This window comes from Halyomorpha halys, unplaced genomic scaffold, assembly GCF_000696795.3.
Source record: "Halyomorpha halys isolate HHAL.00 unplaced genomic scaffold, Hhal_1.1 Scaffold598.1, whole genome shotgun sequence".
NCBI classification, from domain to species: Eukaryota; Metazoa; Arthropoda; class Insecta; order Hemiptera; family Pentatomidae; genus Halyomorpha; species Halyomorpha halys.
Genome location: NW_027105473.1, coordinates 125627 through 147609, shown reverse-complemented (window position 1 = coordinate 147609; position 21983 = coordinate 125627). Strand labels below are relative to the sequence as shown.

At 34.4% G+C, this 21983-nt stretch overlaps 1 protein-coding gene across 1 annotated transcript in view; it reads left to right on the top strand.

The window, feature by feature from the left end:
- The window catches only part of LOC106684648 (dynein axonemal heavy chain 10), a 114757-nt gene that overhangs the window by 6374 nt on the left and 86400 nt on the right, over window positions 1-21983 (top strand). Inside the window, exons 2-9 of the mRNA XM_067051521.1 lie at window positions 1306-1559; window positions 10029-10220; window positions 14485-14657; window positions 14741-14906; window positions 17021-17179; window positions 18926-19180; window positions 19556-19813; window positions 19890-20139. Coding sequence (XP_066907622.1) covers window positions 1306-1559; window positions 10029-10220; window positions 14485-14657; window positions 14741-14906; window positions 17021-17179; window positions 18926-19180; window positions 19556-19813; window positions 19890-20139 — 1707 coding nt within the window. The remainder of the gene's footprint in view (window positions 1-1305; window positions 1560-10028; window positions 10221-14484; window positions 14658-14740; window positions 14907-17020; window positions 17180-18925; window positions 19181-19555; window positions 19814-19889; window positions 20140-21983) is intronic.

Genomic DNA, 21983 nt, shown 5'->3' with positions numbered 1-21983 from the left:
TGTTACAAGACCAATAGTTGTGCTAGAAGGTTATTTAGTTTCTGGAGCTAAATAAACTTTTCATGATCATTACGAAGGACTTAAATTATTTTTTTCTAGCCTCCAGGAAATTCTTAAACGAGGATGTCCCTCCTTTATCTTACAACCATCATTTTTAACATGATAACCGAAGTCATGACATCATTAAGTAGACATTGCCCTTTCTCACCTGCTGCACCCTTGACATTTAACATCAAAGTTTGACTTCATTCTTGCTCCTATGTTGAAAAAAAAATTATGATTATCAAGTGTTAAATTGTTCTTAAGAGTCCATTTCCAGTTATGAAAATTCATTCTTCGAATTCATAGGATAGGTCAAAAACTGAACAAGGTATGGGTTGTTTTGTAATAATCAGCTAAGAAATCATCTAATAATCATCACCAAATATGTTAATGATCTAATCAGCAAAATCTTGCACTGATTTTATATAGCCAATTAGAATTGGCTACCATAACAACATTTAGTGTTTCTCTTTGGGTTCTTATCGTTATTTGAAATGATTAAATATGCAAAAATTTATGTAATATCTAAAATAGTTATACCAATACAATCAATTTTGGAACTCAAAATTATGAATTTCATGTTGATCCCTGGAGATGTGGACATTGAAAGTTATGTTCTCAAGGATACTTCTACTAAAAAAGCTTGCATCCACTTTCCAACACTCTGACTTTTTGTTCCTAAAATCTATGTTAAATTCTTAAAAAAAAAAAAAAAAAAAAAAAAATATGGAATGAAAACTGGTTCTGGACAGGCAACCAATTAGAAACATGGGAAAGTCATGGAATATCATATCAAGAAAAATAAAATAAAATGTGATAATAGCAAGGTTTGAAACCGATCAGATAAAATTTACATAAGCTACTTGCTTGAAGAAAAACACACAATAAAATTTACCTATTACCACCAACACCTCATAATCAAATACATGTAAGTGGAATGTTAACTTCACAGTGAGGTTAGATAAAACAATGGGATCAACAAAAAAAATAATTAATTTTTAAGTTACTTAGAGTTCAAAAGACATCAAAGTCTAAGAATAATTGGAATTAATTATAAAATGGTGCCTCTAAACTAATGTAGTGGTACTCAGCACAAAATAAAAATTGAATAAATCAATAAGATGCCTAATGTCATGTTTTATGTAAAGGTATGTTTAAGTTTTGTACATAAAATTTTGTTGAATAGATTTTTTAAAAAACTTTTTTAAGTTGATTTAAGTATTGGATTATTTATGTTTTATTAACTTGTATGTTTACTTTCAGGTCCTGCAGGTTCAGGAAAAACTGCAACTGTCAGAGATTTGTCCAAAATATTTGGTACATTATGTATTTTCACTAGCTGTAGCAGATTGATTAATAAACAAAATATTAATAATATATTTGCTACACTTTGTAATGAAGGTTTATGGGGCTGCTTTGAAGATTTAATTGAAATTGACGTTTCAGTAATTTCTATGGTTACTATTGAGTTAAATGCAATAAGGTGTGCATCACTCTCAAAGGCTCAGTCTCTTCATGTATGTCTTAATATATATATATATATATATATATATATATGTCTGTGTATGTGTGTATTTTTTTTAAGTACTTGAGGATCAGTCAATAATAAACAATTATATTTAGGCAGTGTTTTGCAACTTACTATTATGCCATACAGTGGAGAAAAAACAAACAACTTTTTGATAAAATAATTTTTGTTACTATTTAACACAAAAATATACAAAATGGAAATAACGATTAATCAATAGATACATTACTTGCAATTGTTTTATAACTAAGTGTTCTGCATAACTGTAATAACCACTAGGACTAATTAGTATAAGGTTTGTAGTTAACAGTGAAATGAAGAGAGGTAAGTTTGAGTTTTTTTTTTCTTTGTTTTCTCATGCTCTAACTGTTCTTTCTAGCAGGCAGCCAGTTTTTTTATTTCTGTTTCTTACCTTATCTATTTATTTTTAGCATTGGTAACTATGTTTTTTGAGTTTATGAAATTGTAGTAATGTAAATTTAAATTTTTTACATCTGATTTTTTGTTAATAGCTCAATTGTTTTATATGCTTATATAGTGATAATTTATTTTAGATTTCATTTTAAATTGTTTTTTTTTTCCTGGTGTATGATTTTAGGTCTATCAAATTTTAATCTATATCCTGTTTCTCTGAAATGCTTGATGAGGGCAGATTGGTCTAGTTTGTTAGGTGTTTTCGTTATAAAAGTACAACTGTATTTGTGTTGATACACCCTTCATTTTACATTCTGTTCAGAGGTTTCAAAATAAGATTTACCACAGTTCTCTTCACAGGGAGTTTCATACATTGTATTGGATTGCAGCTCTAATTTGGCTTTGTCTTTAGTTTTGTGTTAAGTTTGTATAAAGTAGCTGTGCTTTTTTATGTGATAGCATTAACTTGTAACAGACAAAAAAAAAGTTATATTCACATTAAAAAAGTCAGTATTGGAAAAAACCACAAGTTCATTAATGAAACTATACCAAAATTAAAATGAAAATCTTTACTGCTACAACCCATGAATGGGTCTGGGGTGCAGTTCTTCATAATGAAGTACTGGTTCTTGAACAATGGTGTGCAAGGAGGTGATTTGTTCATGAACATGCTCAATCACCAGATTTTTCTCCAATTAAGGGTAATTAGCACCCTATCAAAATTCTCATAGAAAATTAGCACTACAAAAAACAATAAAACTTTGCTACTAAGATGCCGATCAGAATGTACACTTCTGCCACATATTGATAAAACTTTCAAGAGTATGAGCTCCACCTGCAATATTGAGAAACAATTTAGTAGTGAATTGAAGAAATCCATAGATAGGTTCAATGAAAGTATTTTTAACATAAGGAGAATAAGAGTGCTATAAACAAAGTAATTAATTTAAGTAGTGGGATAGAAAAATACAAATCTGAAATTTGTCCCACAGTATATTGGTGAAAAATTTCTTAATAAGAATGATTACATATATGGACAGCAATTCAACTATATATAAGAAAATTTATTGAAGAAAATAAACAAAGAAAATTCATTAAGTATAGAAAATGAGAAATGGTTTGTAAATCTTAGAAGTGTAGAATTCTCAACAATTTTGTCTATAGGCCTCAAGCATTGTATAAATTATGAATCGAACAAGATACCTGTAGGTTCTCTTATAAATAATATTGAATTTCTTGTACAAAACAATGTACATGTAATGGGATTAAATGAGAGGTAAATGTGTTAATATAATTACTAACTACAAATACAATACAATAACAAAAACAAAAGATACAGTAAAATTAGTAACCCTAAGATACAATCTAACACTCAAAAAATTTACAAAACATCAAAGGATTTTTTTAAAAACACAACCCAAGATAATAATAACAAAAACAGATAAAGTCAACCAAACTGTCGGATATAAAAAACTGTAAAGAAGAAAACCTAGTCAGACCCATAATTTTATTTCTGAATTCTCCAGCATATATCCTACCAAAATATTTAACACATATATTATATCACCTTTCCACTGATAAATACAATGTTAAAGAATCCTTTAAATTTCCAAAAAATATCACCATTATTCAATTTCAGCAAGTTTATTTAAACTGGTTTACTTAAACGTAACATCGTTATTTACTAACATATGGATCCCAACAATAAAAACCATTATTGAAAATAAGTTGATAAATTCAAAACACATACTAATATACCCCCCCCCCCCCCCCTCCCAAAGATACAATTCATTCAATTACTGGTACTTTGTAGGATAGATAATATTTCCAATTCAATAAAAAATTCCATATCCCAATGTTTGGATGTCTCATTACCCCAATTTTGGCAGATATTTATTTTAAAGATTTGTCAGATTCAGGTATACTAAAAATCCCCCCCCCCACACACACACCCGTGTGGAGTAGTTAGTCTCCCATCAGGCGCCTCCCCAGGTGGTGGATACGGCGATTCTCACCAGATATGGTGGGAACAAGGGAAATAAAATACCTGGGGTGGATCAAACCTAGATTCAAATTCAGGCGAGGCGGCTGTTTCAAAACCTGGCAGGAGGTGTAAAATGTGAAAGTATTCTGAAGTCACAAATGATGGAAGATAATGTTAATTGTGCTACAGTGCAGGGGCACGGAACCCCAGTACCGGCGTCGATAGGGAATGCGAAAGCGGGTTCCCCAGTGTCGTCATCATATGACCACAGTGCTACAATGGTGGGAGACTTGGCCATTGTAGCATCTAATACCACAAGACTAACCACTACAGAGGTGATGCAAAATCTTGGGAGCAAGATTAAACAGCTTCTCTCCTTCATTCGCACCAAGAACAACGTGCACGGTAAGATAAGGAGTTACTCCTGCGAAAACCAACTATACTTTGAAAAGTTGGAAACAGCTGCCCTTCCTTTCGAAACTACAGATGGTTATACACCCAAACTAAGGAAGTCAGTCCACCTAGGAAGAATGATGTTAAATCAGAAGAGACAGTAACCACACCTTCTTTGGTGGGCGATAAAAGGAGGAAAATGAAGAAAATCGCACAACCCAATGCACTATAACATAGATCGCCCTCAGAGATCTGCACTTCAACGTGGAGAACCACAGCAGGAGCAATGGCAAGACGTGCGAAAAAGATCCAGGAAGAAACCTCACCCTAAACTCCCAAGGCCTGATGCACTCAATGTAAAAATACTGGAGTGCCAGTCCTACCCAAATATCCTGCGAAAGGTGGGAGAAGATCCGGCGATGGTGGAAATGGCCTCTTCAATCACAAAGGTGAGGAAAATTAATAAAGGCGACCTTTTATTCCAAATGGACAGGAAGAAAGAGTAATCTCTTGCTGCACTAAAAAGCTCAATGAATGGTGTGCTTGGCGAAGGGGCAGAATTGCAGACTTGGACGGAGGAGTCCTTTTTCGAGCTGCGAGATTAGGATGATCTCACCACCAAAGAGGAGGTTGCAGAGGCTTTAAAACCTCTCCTGGGTGAAGAGTCAGTGCCCATCACAGCAGTAAAATCAATCCGTAAATGGAGGTACGCAAATGGGAGTCATATCACTTCCAGATTCACCAGGCTAGGAAGATTGTGGCTCAAGGAAAGGTCCGATTAGGACTGGTTGTTATACGTGAGAGACTCCAAGAGAGAGAGTTCCGAAGTGTTTCTGTTGCTGGGAATATGGACAGATAGCTTGGAATTGTGTTAGAAAGGATAGGGCCTCCCTATGTCGAAACTGTGGTAAAGCATGTCACAAAGCTAGTGATTGTAACCAGAAACCTCAATGCACATTATCTGCGGGAAATGGAGATGCTGACCACCCCAGCGGAAGTAGTAAGAGTCCAGCTTTCCGTTCAACATTATAAACAAAGACGCAAATCCAACAACATCGTAGATGAGGATACTCCAGTTGAATTTGAACCATTGTGAAGCTGCTCAGGATCTCCTTTACCAAACGGTACAGGAAATGCAAATTGATGTCGCTATTCTCTGCGAACAATATAAAAATCTGGATGGTAACTCATGGGTATCTGATGTCAGTGGTAAAGCTGTTATTTGGGCCTGTAATTCAGCCCATCCAAGCTATTCAGGAAGTAAATACTGCATCGTACCCCGGCTTTGAATGGGTGAAGATCAACAACATATACATCTTTAGTTGTTATACCAATCCCAGTATCACAATCGAAGACTTTGCGAATTTGTTGGATCACATTGTCTTAGAGGCTAGTTGTCATAATCCAGCTATCATAGCTATCATAGATTTCAATGCATGGGCAACTAAATGGGGAAGTAGAATAAGAAATTGACGTGGTGAAGTTCTCCTGGAAGCTTTCGTACAACTAAGTGATATGATCCTTATGAACACCGGAATAATACCGACATTCACAAGAGCAGGAAGATCATCTATCATCGATTTGACGTTTGTCAGTGGACGCATGCATCAGATCGCTACTTAGAAGGTTTGTAGATTTTATACAAACAGTGATCACCAGGCTATATTGATCACGCTGCATACTCCTACAAGAAAGAAGAGTTGTCGATGGAGGACTTATGGCTGGAACACAAAAACTTTTGATGATGCTTCATTCACTTAAATGCTAGAGGATGAGTGTGAATTGAAAGGGTCAGCCGAGGAAAAAGCACGTATACTGACCTCTTTTATATCTGGGGTTTGTGATGCAGCTATGACCTGTTTAAAGCCTGGCAAACATCATTCCTCAGTGTACTGGTGGACGGATACCATTGATGATCTTTGCCGATGTTGCAACTAAGCAAGAAGACGTAACCAGAGAGCGAGATGTCTGCGAGACGGAGTTTTCTGTGCTTCAAGAAGAGTTCAAGAGAGCTAGAGAAGGTACCTCCGACAAGTCATTAAAGAATGCATATTACGGTGCTGGAGAGAACTCTGTGATGAGGTGGAAACAGACCCATAGGGTAGACCTTACAAAATAGGACTTAAGAAACTATGTAAAGGCATGATGCAGCTCCCCACGAAATCAAATATTGTAAGAACACTATTCACTGAACAGGCGAATACTATTGAATGTATAAACAATACATATACAACAGATTTTCCACAAATCATGCAGGAAGAGATAGAGGACATCGCCTTGGATCTACAACATGGCAAGGCACCAGGATTGGTCGGAATTCCTAATGTAACTCTGAAGGTGGCTCTCAGGAAACAGCCAGATCTTTTCATCGATCTCTTCAATTCTTGCATTTGTAAAGGCTCAATTCATCTTTGAAGAGAAAGCACCTCGTACTTATTCTAAAGAGTAAGGGAAGACTGGAAGACCAGTCAACCTTTTGTCCAATTTGCTTATTGGATACTATGGGTAAGGCATTTAAGAAAATCCTTTTCCTCAGGCTACAAGAATTCACAGAGGGTGTTAATGGCCTCTCGCGGACTCAATACGGATTTCGTAAAGAGTGATCCACGATAGATGCTGTTGAATTGGTAGTGGAGATGGCCCGTACTGCCATTAAGAACAAGGTGAAGGAGGTGTGCCAAATGTTATTCAGCAATCATCACTTTAGATGTTAAGAATGCTTTTAACACTGCAAGATGCACTATGGACTATGGCAGTGCCAGCATATCTTATAAGAGTTCTCACAGACTACTTCAAAGATAGAGTTCTGTTTTATCTTTTAGACATTGGCCAAAGGAGATACGAGGTGACTGGTTGTGTCCTACAGGCCTCGGTGGTAGGGCCTCTTCTGTGGAATGTCATCTACGACGCAATATTCAAATTGACAATGCTGGAGAGAGCCACAGTTGTAGGAATCATGGATGACATTGCAGTTGTGGTGGCGGCGAAGTACTTGGAAGAAGTTAGCCTCATCGCTAACCAGGCTGTTGTTACGGTCCGAGGTTGGCTGTCTTCGGTAGGCCTACAACTTGCAGATCACAAGACCAAGGTTCTCCTAGTAACTAGCAGGAAACAACTGAGTCCACCACTGTTACGGTGGGTAGGCACGAAATTCGTTCCCAGACTAGCTTAAAATACCCTACGAGTCATGATCGATGCACGTCTCCGCTTTAATGTTCATGCGGAGTATATCAGCACCAAATCTGCTAAGGTAGCATCCTTTTTGTCACGCCTTATGCCAAACATTGGAGGTCCCAGAGAAAGTAGTCGAAGGCTTCTTGCTACTGTTGTCCCCTGCATTATGTTATATACAGCCCTGATTTGGAAAGAAGTGATGGTTACCAAATCATACAGGAGACAGATGGTTTCAGTTTTTCAGCAAAGTTTGTTTAAGAACAGTTAGTGGTTTTTGAATTGTTTCCTACGAAGCGGTGTGCATGGTAGCCTGAATGCCACCTGTGGAACTCCTTGTTGAAGAAAGAAGCAGGCACTATGGACGATGCTTACACGTTTCCAGAGAAGAGAGCAAAAAATAACCATTGACCAGTGGCAGCAGCGTTGGGAGGCTGAGATTCCAGGAGGTGGACTCTCAGGTTAATACCTGATGCGGGCATGTGGTATGGCTGCCAGCATAGTGAGGTGGATTTTTACATAACCCAATTGTTGATCGGATATGGATGCTTTGGAGTCTACCAGTACCGCTTCAAACTGGACAACACCGCAGGATGTCCAGGATGTCAGACTGTCGAGGAAACAGTGGAGCATGTGTTTTTTGCTTGTATTCTGTTTGGTCAGGAGAGAAGTGAATTGCAGAGAGTGTATGGAGGATGCAGCCATACCAGAAAACATGGTGAGCTACATGCTACTCTCAGACCAGCATTGGAACGCAGTGAAGAGATTTACTTCAAGAGGTTGAGAGAGAAGTAGAGGGCTAGAAGATGTAACTAGCATGGAAACATGAAAACCATGCGAAGAATGCGAGATGGCACTCAGCCATTTCCCTCCATGAAGTAATGCCTAGCGGGGTTCCTGTGGAGATGAATGAACAGGTGTAGGGCGGTGGTTTTAGTGGGTATAAATCCCATACACGGATAGGTACGGGCCTATTCGTGTCTTTTGAAGATTAGCAAAAAAACTATTCTTCTAGATTAAATTTCATCATAAAATAAGAAATAGAAAATAAAATACCATTTTCACATATTCTTTTGATTAGAAGCTCGAAAGGGGAGATAGAAATAAAATAGTGACATAAATCCATTCACTCTGGAAGTTACATGCATTATAGAAGTCAATGTCCCAAAAGCTGTAAAGTAAGAATCTCAATAAGAAGTAGTGGATCTTCAGTTAATTAACAAACCTTGTTAGTTAATAAACCCAGGCAAAACTTTTTTGCCAACCACTGCCCCAACAAAAACCCCAAGAAACCAACAGTGAAAGATGCTAAACAATTCCCTACACACCAAAATTTTCTGAAAGAGTATCAAAAATTCTGAACAATAACAGAAACACTTATGAATACACAATCAAACAGCTACTTTATAAAAACACCAAAGACAAAGAGCTGCAATCCAATATAGTATATGAAGAGAGCTGCGGTAAATCCTATATTGGAACCTCGGAACAGTGTGAACAGTGAAGGTGCTGATTCACACCAATAGTTGTACCTCTATTATATAAAACCCTAACTAACCAAAACAGCTTCTAAAAAGTACAAAATAGCTTTCAACTATTTTGTTCTTTTTTTGACTGCAACCCTGACCAACTTCTCCATATTTTATGATGTAATTTCGTTTGTGATAAGTTTTAGCAAAAGTCAAATGTTGCCTGGTTTGATGAGAGGATACATAAATGTCAAAATATTTGAGATCAGGACAATGGACAATATATGTAAAAGTTTATAAACAAAAATTATATCACAATTTAGTCTTCTGGGTGAAAGTTTTTCAAGACCAGTAATTTCAAGTAAAGAGTCTTATGATATTTTACCAAAGACACCTGTTTCCTGAAATCAAAGAAAACATGGAAAACGCATTTTTACACTATCCAATGTGTCAAGATTAGTTTTCTGATATGAATTTCAAACTACAGATCAATATTCTAAAATTGGACAGATAAAGTGGTAGTTAGATTTGAAATTAAGTGTTGTTCTGTTAATAAAATCAAGGATCTCATTAGGTTTTCTAATTATGGCTGAAATATGATTTTTAAAATTTAAATTATAATCAAACAGTACTCCTTAATCTTTAATGGATTGCACTCAGCTTGTACTGTGGTATTATTTCTTGTACTTGTTCTGTAAGAACAGGGTAAACCTAAGAGATGGCAAATGATAACTTAACAGTCTGAAACCTACCCATTAAATAAGACCAAAACCAGGTTAAAAGGGGACCAAGGATACCTAAACAAGAAAGCTCAATAAAAATGGAGTGATCAACCATATCAAGGCTGATCACTCTATCTCAGGATGATCAACCATTTCAGACATACATTCAGATTTGATACCATCCAAAAACCATACAGAGGAAAAAAAAAATTCAAATGCTATAAGAAATAATCACAATAGAAAAATGATAAGAGCTACTAACCAAAATTCTGAAGTACAAATTTTAAATTCATATTTTTTTTTAGATGGATGGATTTGATATTAATTTTGAGCCCTCAACACAAATAATTATAACATCGAACATATTCTATTCTTCTAAAAACAAAAAACTTCCTGAATCAATAAAACTACTTTTTCGTCCAGTTGGTTGTTTATTACCTAATATAGAAGATATTTGCTATGCTATTCTTTTATCAGAAGGATTTTATAATGCTAAGGTAAAATTTATTATCCATTAAATTTAGAAATAGATATTATTTAAGGTTCAACATGGATTAATTGATTAATTATGTTTATAGATAGTGTCATCACTTCTATGCCCTGTCAGGGCTAGGTATCTCCAGTAGGCTTAATGGTCTCTCTTAGCCATGTATGTTATTAGGAATCGCAATTTAATTTTCCAGAATGTTAAAGATAGTGTTCAAAATTTATTAAAAGTAAATAAAAGTAAAATTGATAGTTTTTACTAATTCTCAGATCTAAAATAGTTTAAGTTTAAATAGAAAAGGTTAAATGAAAAGATTAAATATTAAATAGATATGAGAATTTTTATTTTATTTTATATAATATTATAGACTCTTAATCTCAGGGCTGGTTTCTAGGTAACCAGAACAGACACTTTGTTTAATTAACATCTACTTTTACAAATATACTTAAAATTCTATGTTATACAACACTAACCAATTTATGCTCTTCTGGTGGTGACGACTGATGGTTTCTATTTCACAAACTAATACTGTCTTTAAATGAAGCCTTGGCCCTCTAAAAGTTTTCAACTTACTTCTCATCCACCGAAGTGTGTAGTTTGGTGATCTAAACAAAGAGTCCCTTATTCTTCTTGGGTGACTCTTCGATGTCTTCTTTTCCAAGATGTCTAACCTTGAGCTAGAAAAAATATATTTAGGAGCTCCTGCAACCTAACCTAACCTAAATGCAGGAAACATCATTCCCCGCCCACGCATAAGCAAGGAACGACTCAAAAACCAAGTTTTCTTCCTTCTCCTTCTATAGGTGTTCGTTTTCAACATCAATTGTAGCACTATGGTTTTGAGTTTTTCTTATGATTTCCTTTGTGAATAATTTTTTTAATATTTATTTTTAACTTCTATTTTTTCTTAAATGTATTGTAATTTCAATTGTGATGGGAAGTTAAAATAAAGGTTTTAAAATATTTAAATCTGCTCTATCTACCCGCAAAGCTCCTGGATAGGACCTAATAACATCTCACATTCTAAAACTTCTTCCTCGGAAAGCCATCCTATTCCTCACTTACATATATAATGCCGTACTCCGTTCCACATATTTTCCTGACCCCTGGAAATTATCTATAGTTAAAATGATTCCCAAATCCCAAAAGCCTCCAGAATACCCATCATCCTATTGCCCTATCTCTCTATTACCGATCATGGGCAAAATCCTTGAAAAGCTCATTTTGAAATGCCTATATCCCATCCTAGATTCCAATCATATAATCCCTGATCACCAGTTTGGATTTCAAACATCCCAATTTACTATCCAGCAATGTAATCATGTAGTGAACGTAGTCTCGTCTTCTTAGGAGTGCGGAATGTACTGTGCGGGAGTCTTTTTTGATGTAGAACAGGCTTTTGATCGAGTCTGGCACCCGGGACTGCTTTACAAATTCCGTAAATTCCTACCTCCTACATACTTTCTCATCATTCGTTCCTTTCTCATTGATAGATTTTTCCAAGTAAACCACAATGGTTCCTATTCATCCCTCTATTCTCAGTCCGCTGGTATTCCTCAAGGTAGTATCCTTGGTCCCATCCTCTACACCGTCTATACAGCTGACATTCCAACCAATCCTAACACTATCCTCACCACGTACGCTGATGACACATGTGTGCTCGCTGTTAATAATAAACCATTAATCGTATCCCAAAATCTCCAATCCCATATCACAGCCCTCGAAGAATGGTGTCGTTTCATTCAATCACCAACTGAAAAATATTCCTCATGTTCCAACCGTATTTATTCCTAAACAACAATCCAATACAATTCCATCCATACGTTAAAAACCTTGGTGTCACTATAGACCAAACTCTCTCCTGGAAAAACATGTCTCCGATATTTCCGTCGTACCTTCTCCACCCTAAAACGTTTAAATTATCTTCGCCACCTACTCCCTTTTGAAACCCGTAGGCTCCTGGTTACTTCCTTAATATTCCCCTACTTTGATTATTGCTGTGTGGTTTACGGGTGTATCTCTGAGGATCTCAAAACAAAATTAAAACGGTTAATTGATTGATATATTGCTATAATTGCTTTGTACGATTCATCTTTGGGGTTCCCAGGGACGTCTCTGCCACCCGATTTTATGAAGAATTGAAGTGGCTTTACCCCTCCTCCCGTCGTAAATATTTTCTTGCTTCCTTCCTCTACCAAATTATCCAATCTCGTCGTCCATCGTACATCTCTGTTATCCTTCAATTTAAATCCTCACTTATATATAAGTGCCCATCGAACCGCAGCCTTTGGTAGATCTTTCCTCTTCCCTATGGAATTCTATTCCCTCTTTCATTCGTAGTTCTAATACCCTTCCAACCTTCAAATCCTGTATCTTCGACTACCTTCTGTCCACCAAATTCTGGAAGAATAACAATTAAAAGTTTCAAATAAGATTTATATATTTCTGTACTTAATGTCTCAGATTTTTGTTTATTTTTGTAAATATGTACATTTGCAGAAATTGTACCTTTCCATTTATTAGTTTTAGTTTAATTATGTTTGATTTTGATGATGAGTGTTTGTCATCTTATGTTTTATGATATGACATATGATTTTACTTTATTTATTCTATTCTTATTTTATATATTCTGTTAATTATTGTTGTTAATTTTTATCTTTTTAAATTCATTATTTTATTATATTTTATGACATTTTATAATTTCATTTTTATTTTGTATTTCACTCTATGGCTCTGAAGCCTAATTTTGACGTCTGTACATTATTCTGAAGGGATCAATCCCAGAATAAATAAAGATTATTATTATTATTTATTTATTCTTTTAAATGTATCCGCAAATGAATGTCACTTCTATTAACCCTCTTCCCTTTTTATCTTCAACATATCTATTGTATTTTCCTCTTTCTCTCCAGCTGTTATCTTTTTTTTTTAAATATATTGTACTCCAATGCCTTTTTGTATGCTCTTCTGGACTACTTCAAACTCTAGATCATTTGCTATGTTTTCACTGAGGGTTTGCAGTATCTGTTACTTCAGGCTCAGCTGTAGGTCCAGATCACACACTCTGTCAGTAAAAACATAGACAGCCATGTTTTCCTGGACATCTTCTGGAACCGTAACATAAGCCAACTCCACCAGTCGAGAAATGTTCACCTTGAGTTGCTGCAATGGTTCCCCAGGATTCTGCCTTCTCGTCCTGAACCGTTCTCAGTACACCTATCTCAGATGAGGGTCACCCAATCCCTTTTCGGAGTGGTTGTAAAAACAGTTGAAGTCCTGATATTTCTCATAGAAGTTGAAACACACGCTCTGTAATAGTACTGTAATAATACATATAATATTCAGTCTCCCCTTAAAATAAAATGATCAGGGAAGTCTTTCCTTCCTGGCCATTCTAGATGCCAGTTGAGAATGCTGCCTTAAACTGCCACAGATTATTTGCTCATGATGATCATCCCCCATATATTGAAGGCTTGAACCTAGCTGGGGCTCCTGAGGCACCTTCTTCCATGCTGAGAGCATCCCTCCTTAGTATCAATTGCATATCCACGATACGTCCTCCGGTCTTAACTGGTTTAACCTCCTATTCCAGAAAGTAAACTTCACCTTTAAGTCTCCTAATATAATGGTCACACTGTCCTCACTTTCATATTGTCTCTCTGTGGCCCTTACCTGCTTTTCGACATCAGAGGCCAGACCTTCTAGCTGGTTTCCACATTTCCGACCTGCTTCCAGTGCTTCCTAAGTCCTTTTTAAAGTTCTCAAACTTGATGTCAGACTTTTTTACAATTTTTCCTGGCCAGCTTTCATTACTACCGTCGTGGATTTCATCTCCCTAAATATTGACAAAAAATCTTCCATTTTCGCTACCTGACCATCTGATAACTGTCCTTTTAATCTCTACTTCTTCCAAGTTACTCTATACTTCAGTTCCTGTCTACAATAAAAAAAATTAAAAATAGTTTCTTCTTATTTTCTTACCCAAATCCTGCTTCTGACACCAATTGTCGTATGTTAACGTGGGCAAAGATAGAAACCACAAAGAACAGAAACAGAAACAAATTTTGATTGCAAAGTAACGAATATATATTCACAACACTTTAACTGCCCTAAAGTTACTTCTCTACTAAAGCTTCTAGAATTTTATTGTAATTCAAAAATCAAACTGGTTGAGATAGTCCTGGTTAAATGAAATGATTTAGGTTAAATGGGATCATAAACAAGCTACTCAAGTAACTTATTTCCTGGGTAAATAAAATATATGTATTTTACAGGTTTTATCCAAGAAAATAACCAGGCTCTATGAAATGGCAGACAATATTCTCTTCCATTCAAATCACTATGACTTCAGTTTACGAAGTTTAAAGTCACTTTTGGTAAAGTGTGGAAACTTCAGGAGAAGCGCTCCTGATATTGAGGAAGATGCAGTCATATTAAGAGCTCTAAGGCACATATATATTCATACATAAGTTTATACACATTCATTTTTAATAGAAAATCTCAAATGTTGATAATTATGTTTCATTTCAGGGACATAAATCTGTCCAAATTATCCACTGGAGATAACAAATTGCTTTTAAAATTAATCAAAGACCTATTTCCTAGCACAGACTGTCCTGATCTTACACATCCTAAATTTGAAAAGGCAATCAGAGCTGTATGGAAAAGCAAGGGTTATATTTTCATTCCTAAATTGGTAACCTTCTTTCTTTCTTTTTTTTTTTTTTGTAGTGGTATTATTTATTGACTATTATTTTACTAAAACCTAATTTGGCTTTATGCTTCAAAGATTACATTTTATCTGTATTCATAAGTCAATTTTTACTTATTATAAGTTATGAACTAGTTTTATTAACAGTGAAAGGTATTTTTAGCTCTCACAATAGACCATGATCCTAGGCTGCTGTAGGAACTGCAGTTTCAGGTTATCTCGACTTGTAATAGTTATGAATCACTGTCACAAAGGAGAAAAGTTGATATGGATGAGTTACTTCAAGAGAAACCCACAACTGTTAAAAAACTTTTAAAATATTCCTGCAATCCCCCCCAAAAAACCAGCATCAACAAGCACGGACTGGTATGGGAAATGGCATCACCCAGCTGGTTCCTCCGTCTGATAATACTTTTTCCCAGTTATCTGAAATTATTATTAATGGATTAAATCTCATCAGAGTTTTCGATCATCCTAAGTGATTGTTACAGGTTACCCAAGCCTGGTGCTTATTTATGGTTCCTAATCATTGATTGGGTCGTTACTGTCTACGAATAACAATGCTATTCAATCTCAAATTTATTTACTTTAATGCAGTATATACAACATTCATTCATAATGAATTTACAACATTTGGAATGTGGAAAGCCATTGTAAATAAAATATTTAAGAAAAACAAAAGATTTCTTGAACAATATTATTTTTTGGCAGATTGCTGATTGACAGTGTGTAAAAATATAAATGGAATATGGTCCGGGTGCGGTCAAATAAAACTCAAATAGTAATGACTATTTTAATTGAGCCAACGTTTCGCCCCACGTTGCAGGGCTTCGTCAGAGCTAAAAAAGATACAAACACCTAACATAAGTAAAAAAGTAAATGGAAAATTACAAGGGTATATAATGAAACATGGACATGGGAAGTGTCTTCTTGAGGGATGTTATACCATTCTTCCAATATTGCTTTTTTAAGTTCAGCAACTGTTGTTGGGGGATGATTCCAAGCTCTGACACATCTCCTCAGCATATCTCACACATGCTCTATCAGAGTAAGATCCATATTTCTTGTTGGGAGGGGTAGAAAATTAATTCCTACTTCCTATTAGTAAGTTTATCAGGAGATATTACACCTATCGTAAGCTCATGTAGAGCAAAGTTTAGGTTTTTTGGCCCAGAGTCAACCACGGTTTGGGTGTTGGTGTTAAAATTGTCATCCAAAATGACATTTTGTTTAAAATTGTTCTCCAGTAGTTGAAAAAAAAAATTGAAGTTGTTAATATGTACTACCCGGGTTGTCCTAGTGTGGTCTGGAATAAACTTTGTTCAAGGTGTAAAATGGGTTTTGTATGTAAAACATAGATAAGATATAAAATGGTTTTGCAGATTTAACCATTAGGGGTCAATTTATTAGTTAAATCAGGGACCATTAAACTGTTTTGTTTAAAGAAGTTGACTTCTGTCTACGCAGGTATGAATTCTGCCTCGTTTATTTTATTTTATTTATTCTTATCACCCTTTTTCATTTCCTAGTTTATACTTTCTTTTATATTTCTTCTTTTTATCTTTTACTATTTCCATTTTCATTTATTGTTAATAACCTTTTATTTTTTACGTTTCATTGTATACCCTTTTTATTTTCCATTTACTTTTTTACTATGTTAAATATTTGTATCTTTTTTAGTCCTGATGAAGCCCTGAAATGTGGGGCAAACCGTTGGCTCAATTAAAATAGTTATTCCTATTTTATTTGACCGTACCCAACCATAATCCATTTATAATATTATTTTTTTATTGAAGAGGTCAATCAAAGATTAAGAAAACATTTTTATGATGATCAAAAACGTTTAGTAGTTCTTTTTTATAGAAGTCAATAAGAAAATAAAAACTTTTTTATAATGATCAAAACAGTTTAGTGGTCCTTGATTTAACTAATAAATTGACCACTAATGGTTAAATCTATAAAACCATTTTATATCTTATCTACAGTTTACATACAGATATTCATGTATCATTGATATTCATATGCCACTTACATTTATATGCTAGGACATATATGTCATATACCACATACATATATATCATATGATTCTTGTTTTGCAGATGGATAAAGTTTTCCAAATGTATGAAATTATTAAAATACGACAGTTTGCTGCTATTGTTGGTCATACAGGAGGTGGCAAGACATTTATTGTGAATACAATATGTAGTGCTCAGTCATTAATTGGAAATCATTCTAAAGTAATTAGAATTACTCCAAAGGTAAAATTACAACTGATTAATTAATAGTGTTATTATTTATTGGTACTATTTTACCTTTACCTTAGTAACATACTCCAAGACACTATGGACTGAGAAATACTTTCCGGTATAGTTATTCTATCTAATTCATACAAAACAAAATTAATAGTGCTATTCACTCTATTTAGAGTGGCTCTACCCTTTAATCCACTTACAATATCTCTTTTGTTAATTCATTTGCTTAATTATTTACGCTCTTCTTGTTTCCACAGTAAATAAATAAAAATAAATATGAAGGGTCTTGTTTTATAGAACAGTTTTGTTCCACATGTTTATTTATTTTCAATTTTCCACATTGTTTACACCAAAATCTTAAAAAATTGTTTTCAGTATTTGCTAATTAACCACTTTAGGACATGTTGGGTCAAAAATTGCCTGATATGAATTCTTCTTAAAATCTGCTGTAACATCCGAATCCATCAGAAAAAGCATCCCATTATATTTGAAATTCTAGAGTTAAGTGGGCTGGAGAAGATTAGAAAATAAACAATGCTCTTAACAGATAGACCAAATACCACTGTTTTCTTCTTCTTTCTTTTCCTCCTTATTGCCTTTCAGCATGGAGGTGTCTCTGTCCAAGCATACCAAGCCTCTCGATTCCCAGCCAGTACCCTCATGGCATTCCAGCTTTCCCTCTTCTCTCTCCCACTCTGGAGATGTAGTCCTTCCATTGTATCCTGGGTCTCCCTTTTGGGGGTTTTCCTGCTGGCTTGGGCTCTAAATATCTTCTTGGGTTCCTGTCTTCACTCATCCGACAGAGATGTCCAAACCATCTAAGTATTTATAAAATCCACTCAATTCCTCCACTCCCCAATGAGTTCTTTATCAGACCTGACATTATGCCCATTGATGGTTTTTATTTATTTTAACCACTTAGATATGGATTATTGTACATGCATAGGTTAAATATTGTGACCATCAAATTATTTGACTCTCTTAAGTTGTATAAACTCTCTTATTTTGTATAAGTGGATGTTTTAAATTGTTTTGGGTTTGCTATTACACAAATACGCAATGTCACTGCCACTGACCCCAATTGGTTCAGGATAGAATCGGATTTCCTTCAAACTAATCTTAATATTTTTTTTAACGACTTTTTACTAATTACTATTTAAAAATTGCCAAAAGGCTATAATAGATGCATGATACATGTTAGGGTACAAATACATTTTGCATGCTACATAATCTCCAATTTTCTACAGCTGGATTGTTTAAATATATATGTCTGAATTTCAGTCAAAATTTGTGCTCTCAAAATGTTTTTTTTCTATCTTAAAGGATTTATAGTTCTCTTGTCCCGGGAAAAGTTAAAGGATTGATAATTTTTATGTGAATTGGATTTGTTTTATAGAAGTTCTTTTTGGGGGTCTTAACTTTTTTCTCCCTCTGCCATCATTTATTTATTTATTTTGTGGCTTTAAGGATTGATGACACAATTAAATCACTTTTCATCTGTTTTCTCAATAAAAATGAGGGTAAAATATTACCTTATTGAAATACCAAACATAGCATAACATTACATACATCTATCAGAAGAAGGATTCAGCTTAAAGATTTACCATTTACGACCCATCAATGATTTGTCTTTTTTTTTGTTTTATGTATCTAAGTTTTTCACTGTTACTAAACAACTAATTTTATAAGAAATCTTGAAATTTGAATTTTATGATTATAATTGTGATTTTTTATATTTGTTTTCTTTTTTAGTCTTATTCTATAGTTGAGTTATTTGGAAGTTATGATGATCTCACAACCAAATGGTCTGATGGGCTATTTACTCAGATTTTTAGAGAATTCACTAAGTCAAGCGAAAAACATGCCTCAAACTACATTCTTTTTGATGGAGAAATTGAGGATTCATGGTTTCAAAGTATTAGTTCTTTGATGGATGATGACAAACTTCTTATGCTGACAAGTTGTGAAAGAATTCCTTTAACTAAGAACTGCTATGTATTGTTTGAGGTATGATACTTTGTCTTTATTAACAAAATTATGATAAGTGTTGTAATTAAATTTTTATATATAATTCTTTGTTGGACTTCTTGAACTAGAAAAAGAGAAGGTGGTGGTGGCAAAGAACATTGTATTATGATAAACATAGTGCTTTACTGTTAAAACAATTAGACATGGATTGATAAAAATTCTCCTTTTTTAAATTATAATAATGAAATTCATCCTGGAGTTCAGTTTAGTGCATGATAATTTTTCAGTACTCTGGAAGGATAAGAATTATCCTGAAGCAATCCGATTTGGACTAAAAAGTTTTTATATAATTATATTATTTAATTTTAATACAATGATTTAATTTCTTATGTCATATAGAACTTATATTAACAGGTTGGAAGTTTACAAAGTACCAGCCCTAGATTTATTTCTCGAATAGGAGTTGTCTATGTGGATTTTCGACGTTTAGAATATCATCCTTACTGGGAACATTGGGTCAAATCTAGAATTGATGAAAGAGAAAGAGAATTATTAAAGATATACTTTAAAAAATATGTTCCTTCATGTATATCTCTTTTTTTTGATGGGATAGATAACTCTAATGCAATGATACCTTTGAAAGCCATTATACATCAAACTTCATTGAATATGGTTTGGCAATTTCCATTAGATGTTTCCAGTATATATATATTTTTTTTTATTGCAAATTCCTTATTTTCTTTTCAAGGTTGTTCAACTTTGTTTTATTTTAGACTGTTTGATACCAGTCATTGAAAATGAAAATGATAATAAGAATTTTAAGCAACAAAGCAATGAGTTTATTGAATATGAATTGGAATCCATTTTCATACAGGCCATATACTTATCTATTGGAGAATGCTTATCTCTGAAAGATAAAGAAATTTTTGACAGATTCATGAAATGTAAAATCGATTTTCCAATGATCAATGACTCTAAAAAAAATACTGCTTCCTATGGTAAGTTTCTTTTTTTTTTTCTGAATAATTTTTATTTTTGTTATTCTAATTGATCGAGTTCTAGCTTGAATGCATTCAGAATACAATTTATTTTCAATTATAGGGTGTTGCTAATGAGAAATTTAATTTGATAAAATGTCTAGTTCAGTGTACTGCTAGAAAAGTCCCTTATTCAGTTTACAAAATATCTTTGTAACTTCTTTACTGAGTTTGATTTTTCAAGTTTCAGAAACAAAACTTCTCACTGTTGAACAGAAACTTGAATTCTTAATTCATTCACATTTTAGCCCTCCTTTATTTTGGATGAAGTACCCTGGCTAATTTATAGCTGAAGTAGACTGACATATGATGTATCTTAGCATCTTAAAAGTTTTTCATATGTTTTTGGTTTTAATTTAGATCTCGATTAAAGAGATGGTCGAGGAGATTTTTTCTGTCAGCCACAGAATTGAATTTCGTTTTTCTTGAAAAAGATTGGAAAATTTAGCATTGAATATATATTTTTGAGTCTAATGTTCTGTCTATGGGTACAATTTTGATTTGTAGCTTATGGCTAGTTTTAATCTTCTAAACAAAAGAGGTGATTGTCCAAATTCAGCACATAGGCTAAGAATAGGGCTTGTTCGAAATGCTCCAGTCACGATTCGGATTCTGGCGTGATGGATTGTATCCAGCTTAGCAAGCACTTGGGAACGAGCCGAGCCGTATACGAATGATCCGTAGTCCATTTTTGAACGTATTTATGCCTTATAAATTGTGAGTAAGCTAGTTGTTAAGTATCAATAGTGAAGTGAAAGAATACAGTGGAAGGTTATAGTGCTGTTGTTGTTATTCATTGTCCTAAGGTGGTGAAGCACATTGTTTAGTCTAATTTTGTCAGCTGTTTTATTTAAATCTTATAATAGTTCAATGTGACTAAACAATGACTAAACTACCCCTCTACAATCACGTAATTCTTCTCTATTATCCAGCCAGGGCAAACATACTTGGTATCTTCTGTCACAGTCTCTGGTTACCGTTTGCTTGAAATACTCCATAGCAGCCATCTCCATTTCCCCTTTTGTCTTATTTTCAGCAGGTTCTGAAATTCCCAATGCTTCCAAACTCCATAAGTCAGCCAATCTGTCTGTTTAAGATAACAGAGAAATGACCATTGAGGTCTGACTAACGCCTCTGCCTCCATCACAGGTTCTTCCCATGACTACCCATCTCAAAACAGTTTCAACCGCCAATAACCCACATTCTAATTTACACTGATTTCCAGTCAAAATTTTACAAGCAAAATCAGCTCCTATTAATAATTCTATTTCACTTGATTCTTGTCCAAAGTCAGTGATAAATATTCCCTTCTCTTTAATATCTTTTTCCAATATTTCTGGCCTGAGCTTAGGAATATTGCCACAGATTGTTGGTTGATCCAGTACTGTGATTTCTTTCAAGCACTTTGCATGGAGGTCGCTAACTGTTATAGTATATCTCCCATGTTTGCTCTTTTGACTAACATTTCCATCAAATAGGATCTGTGTTAATTCTTCGCTACCTACTGGCTTTATATATAACTCATCAACCAATTTCTTCAATATATAAGACCTCTGAGAACCGGAATCAATTAAAGCTCTAACCACTCTACTGCGTCCTTTATTCACAAGTTGAACTTTGAGTGTTGGTAATATTATTTCTCCAGAACTACAATAGCCTAGCTACAGTATTAATCTCTTCTTTATTTATTGAAAGTTCTGTGCACATCAGTGAACTATGTCTCTTACCACAAACTACGCATCTTACAGGTGCCTTGCAATATTTTTGCCTATGTCCAGATTTAAAACACAAATAACATACTCTTT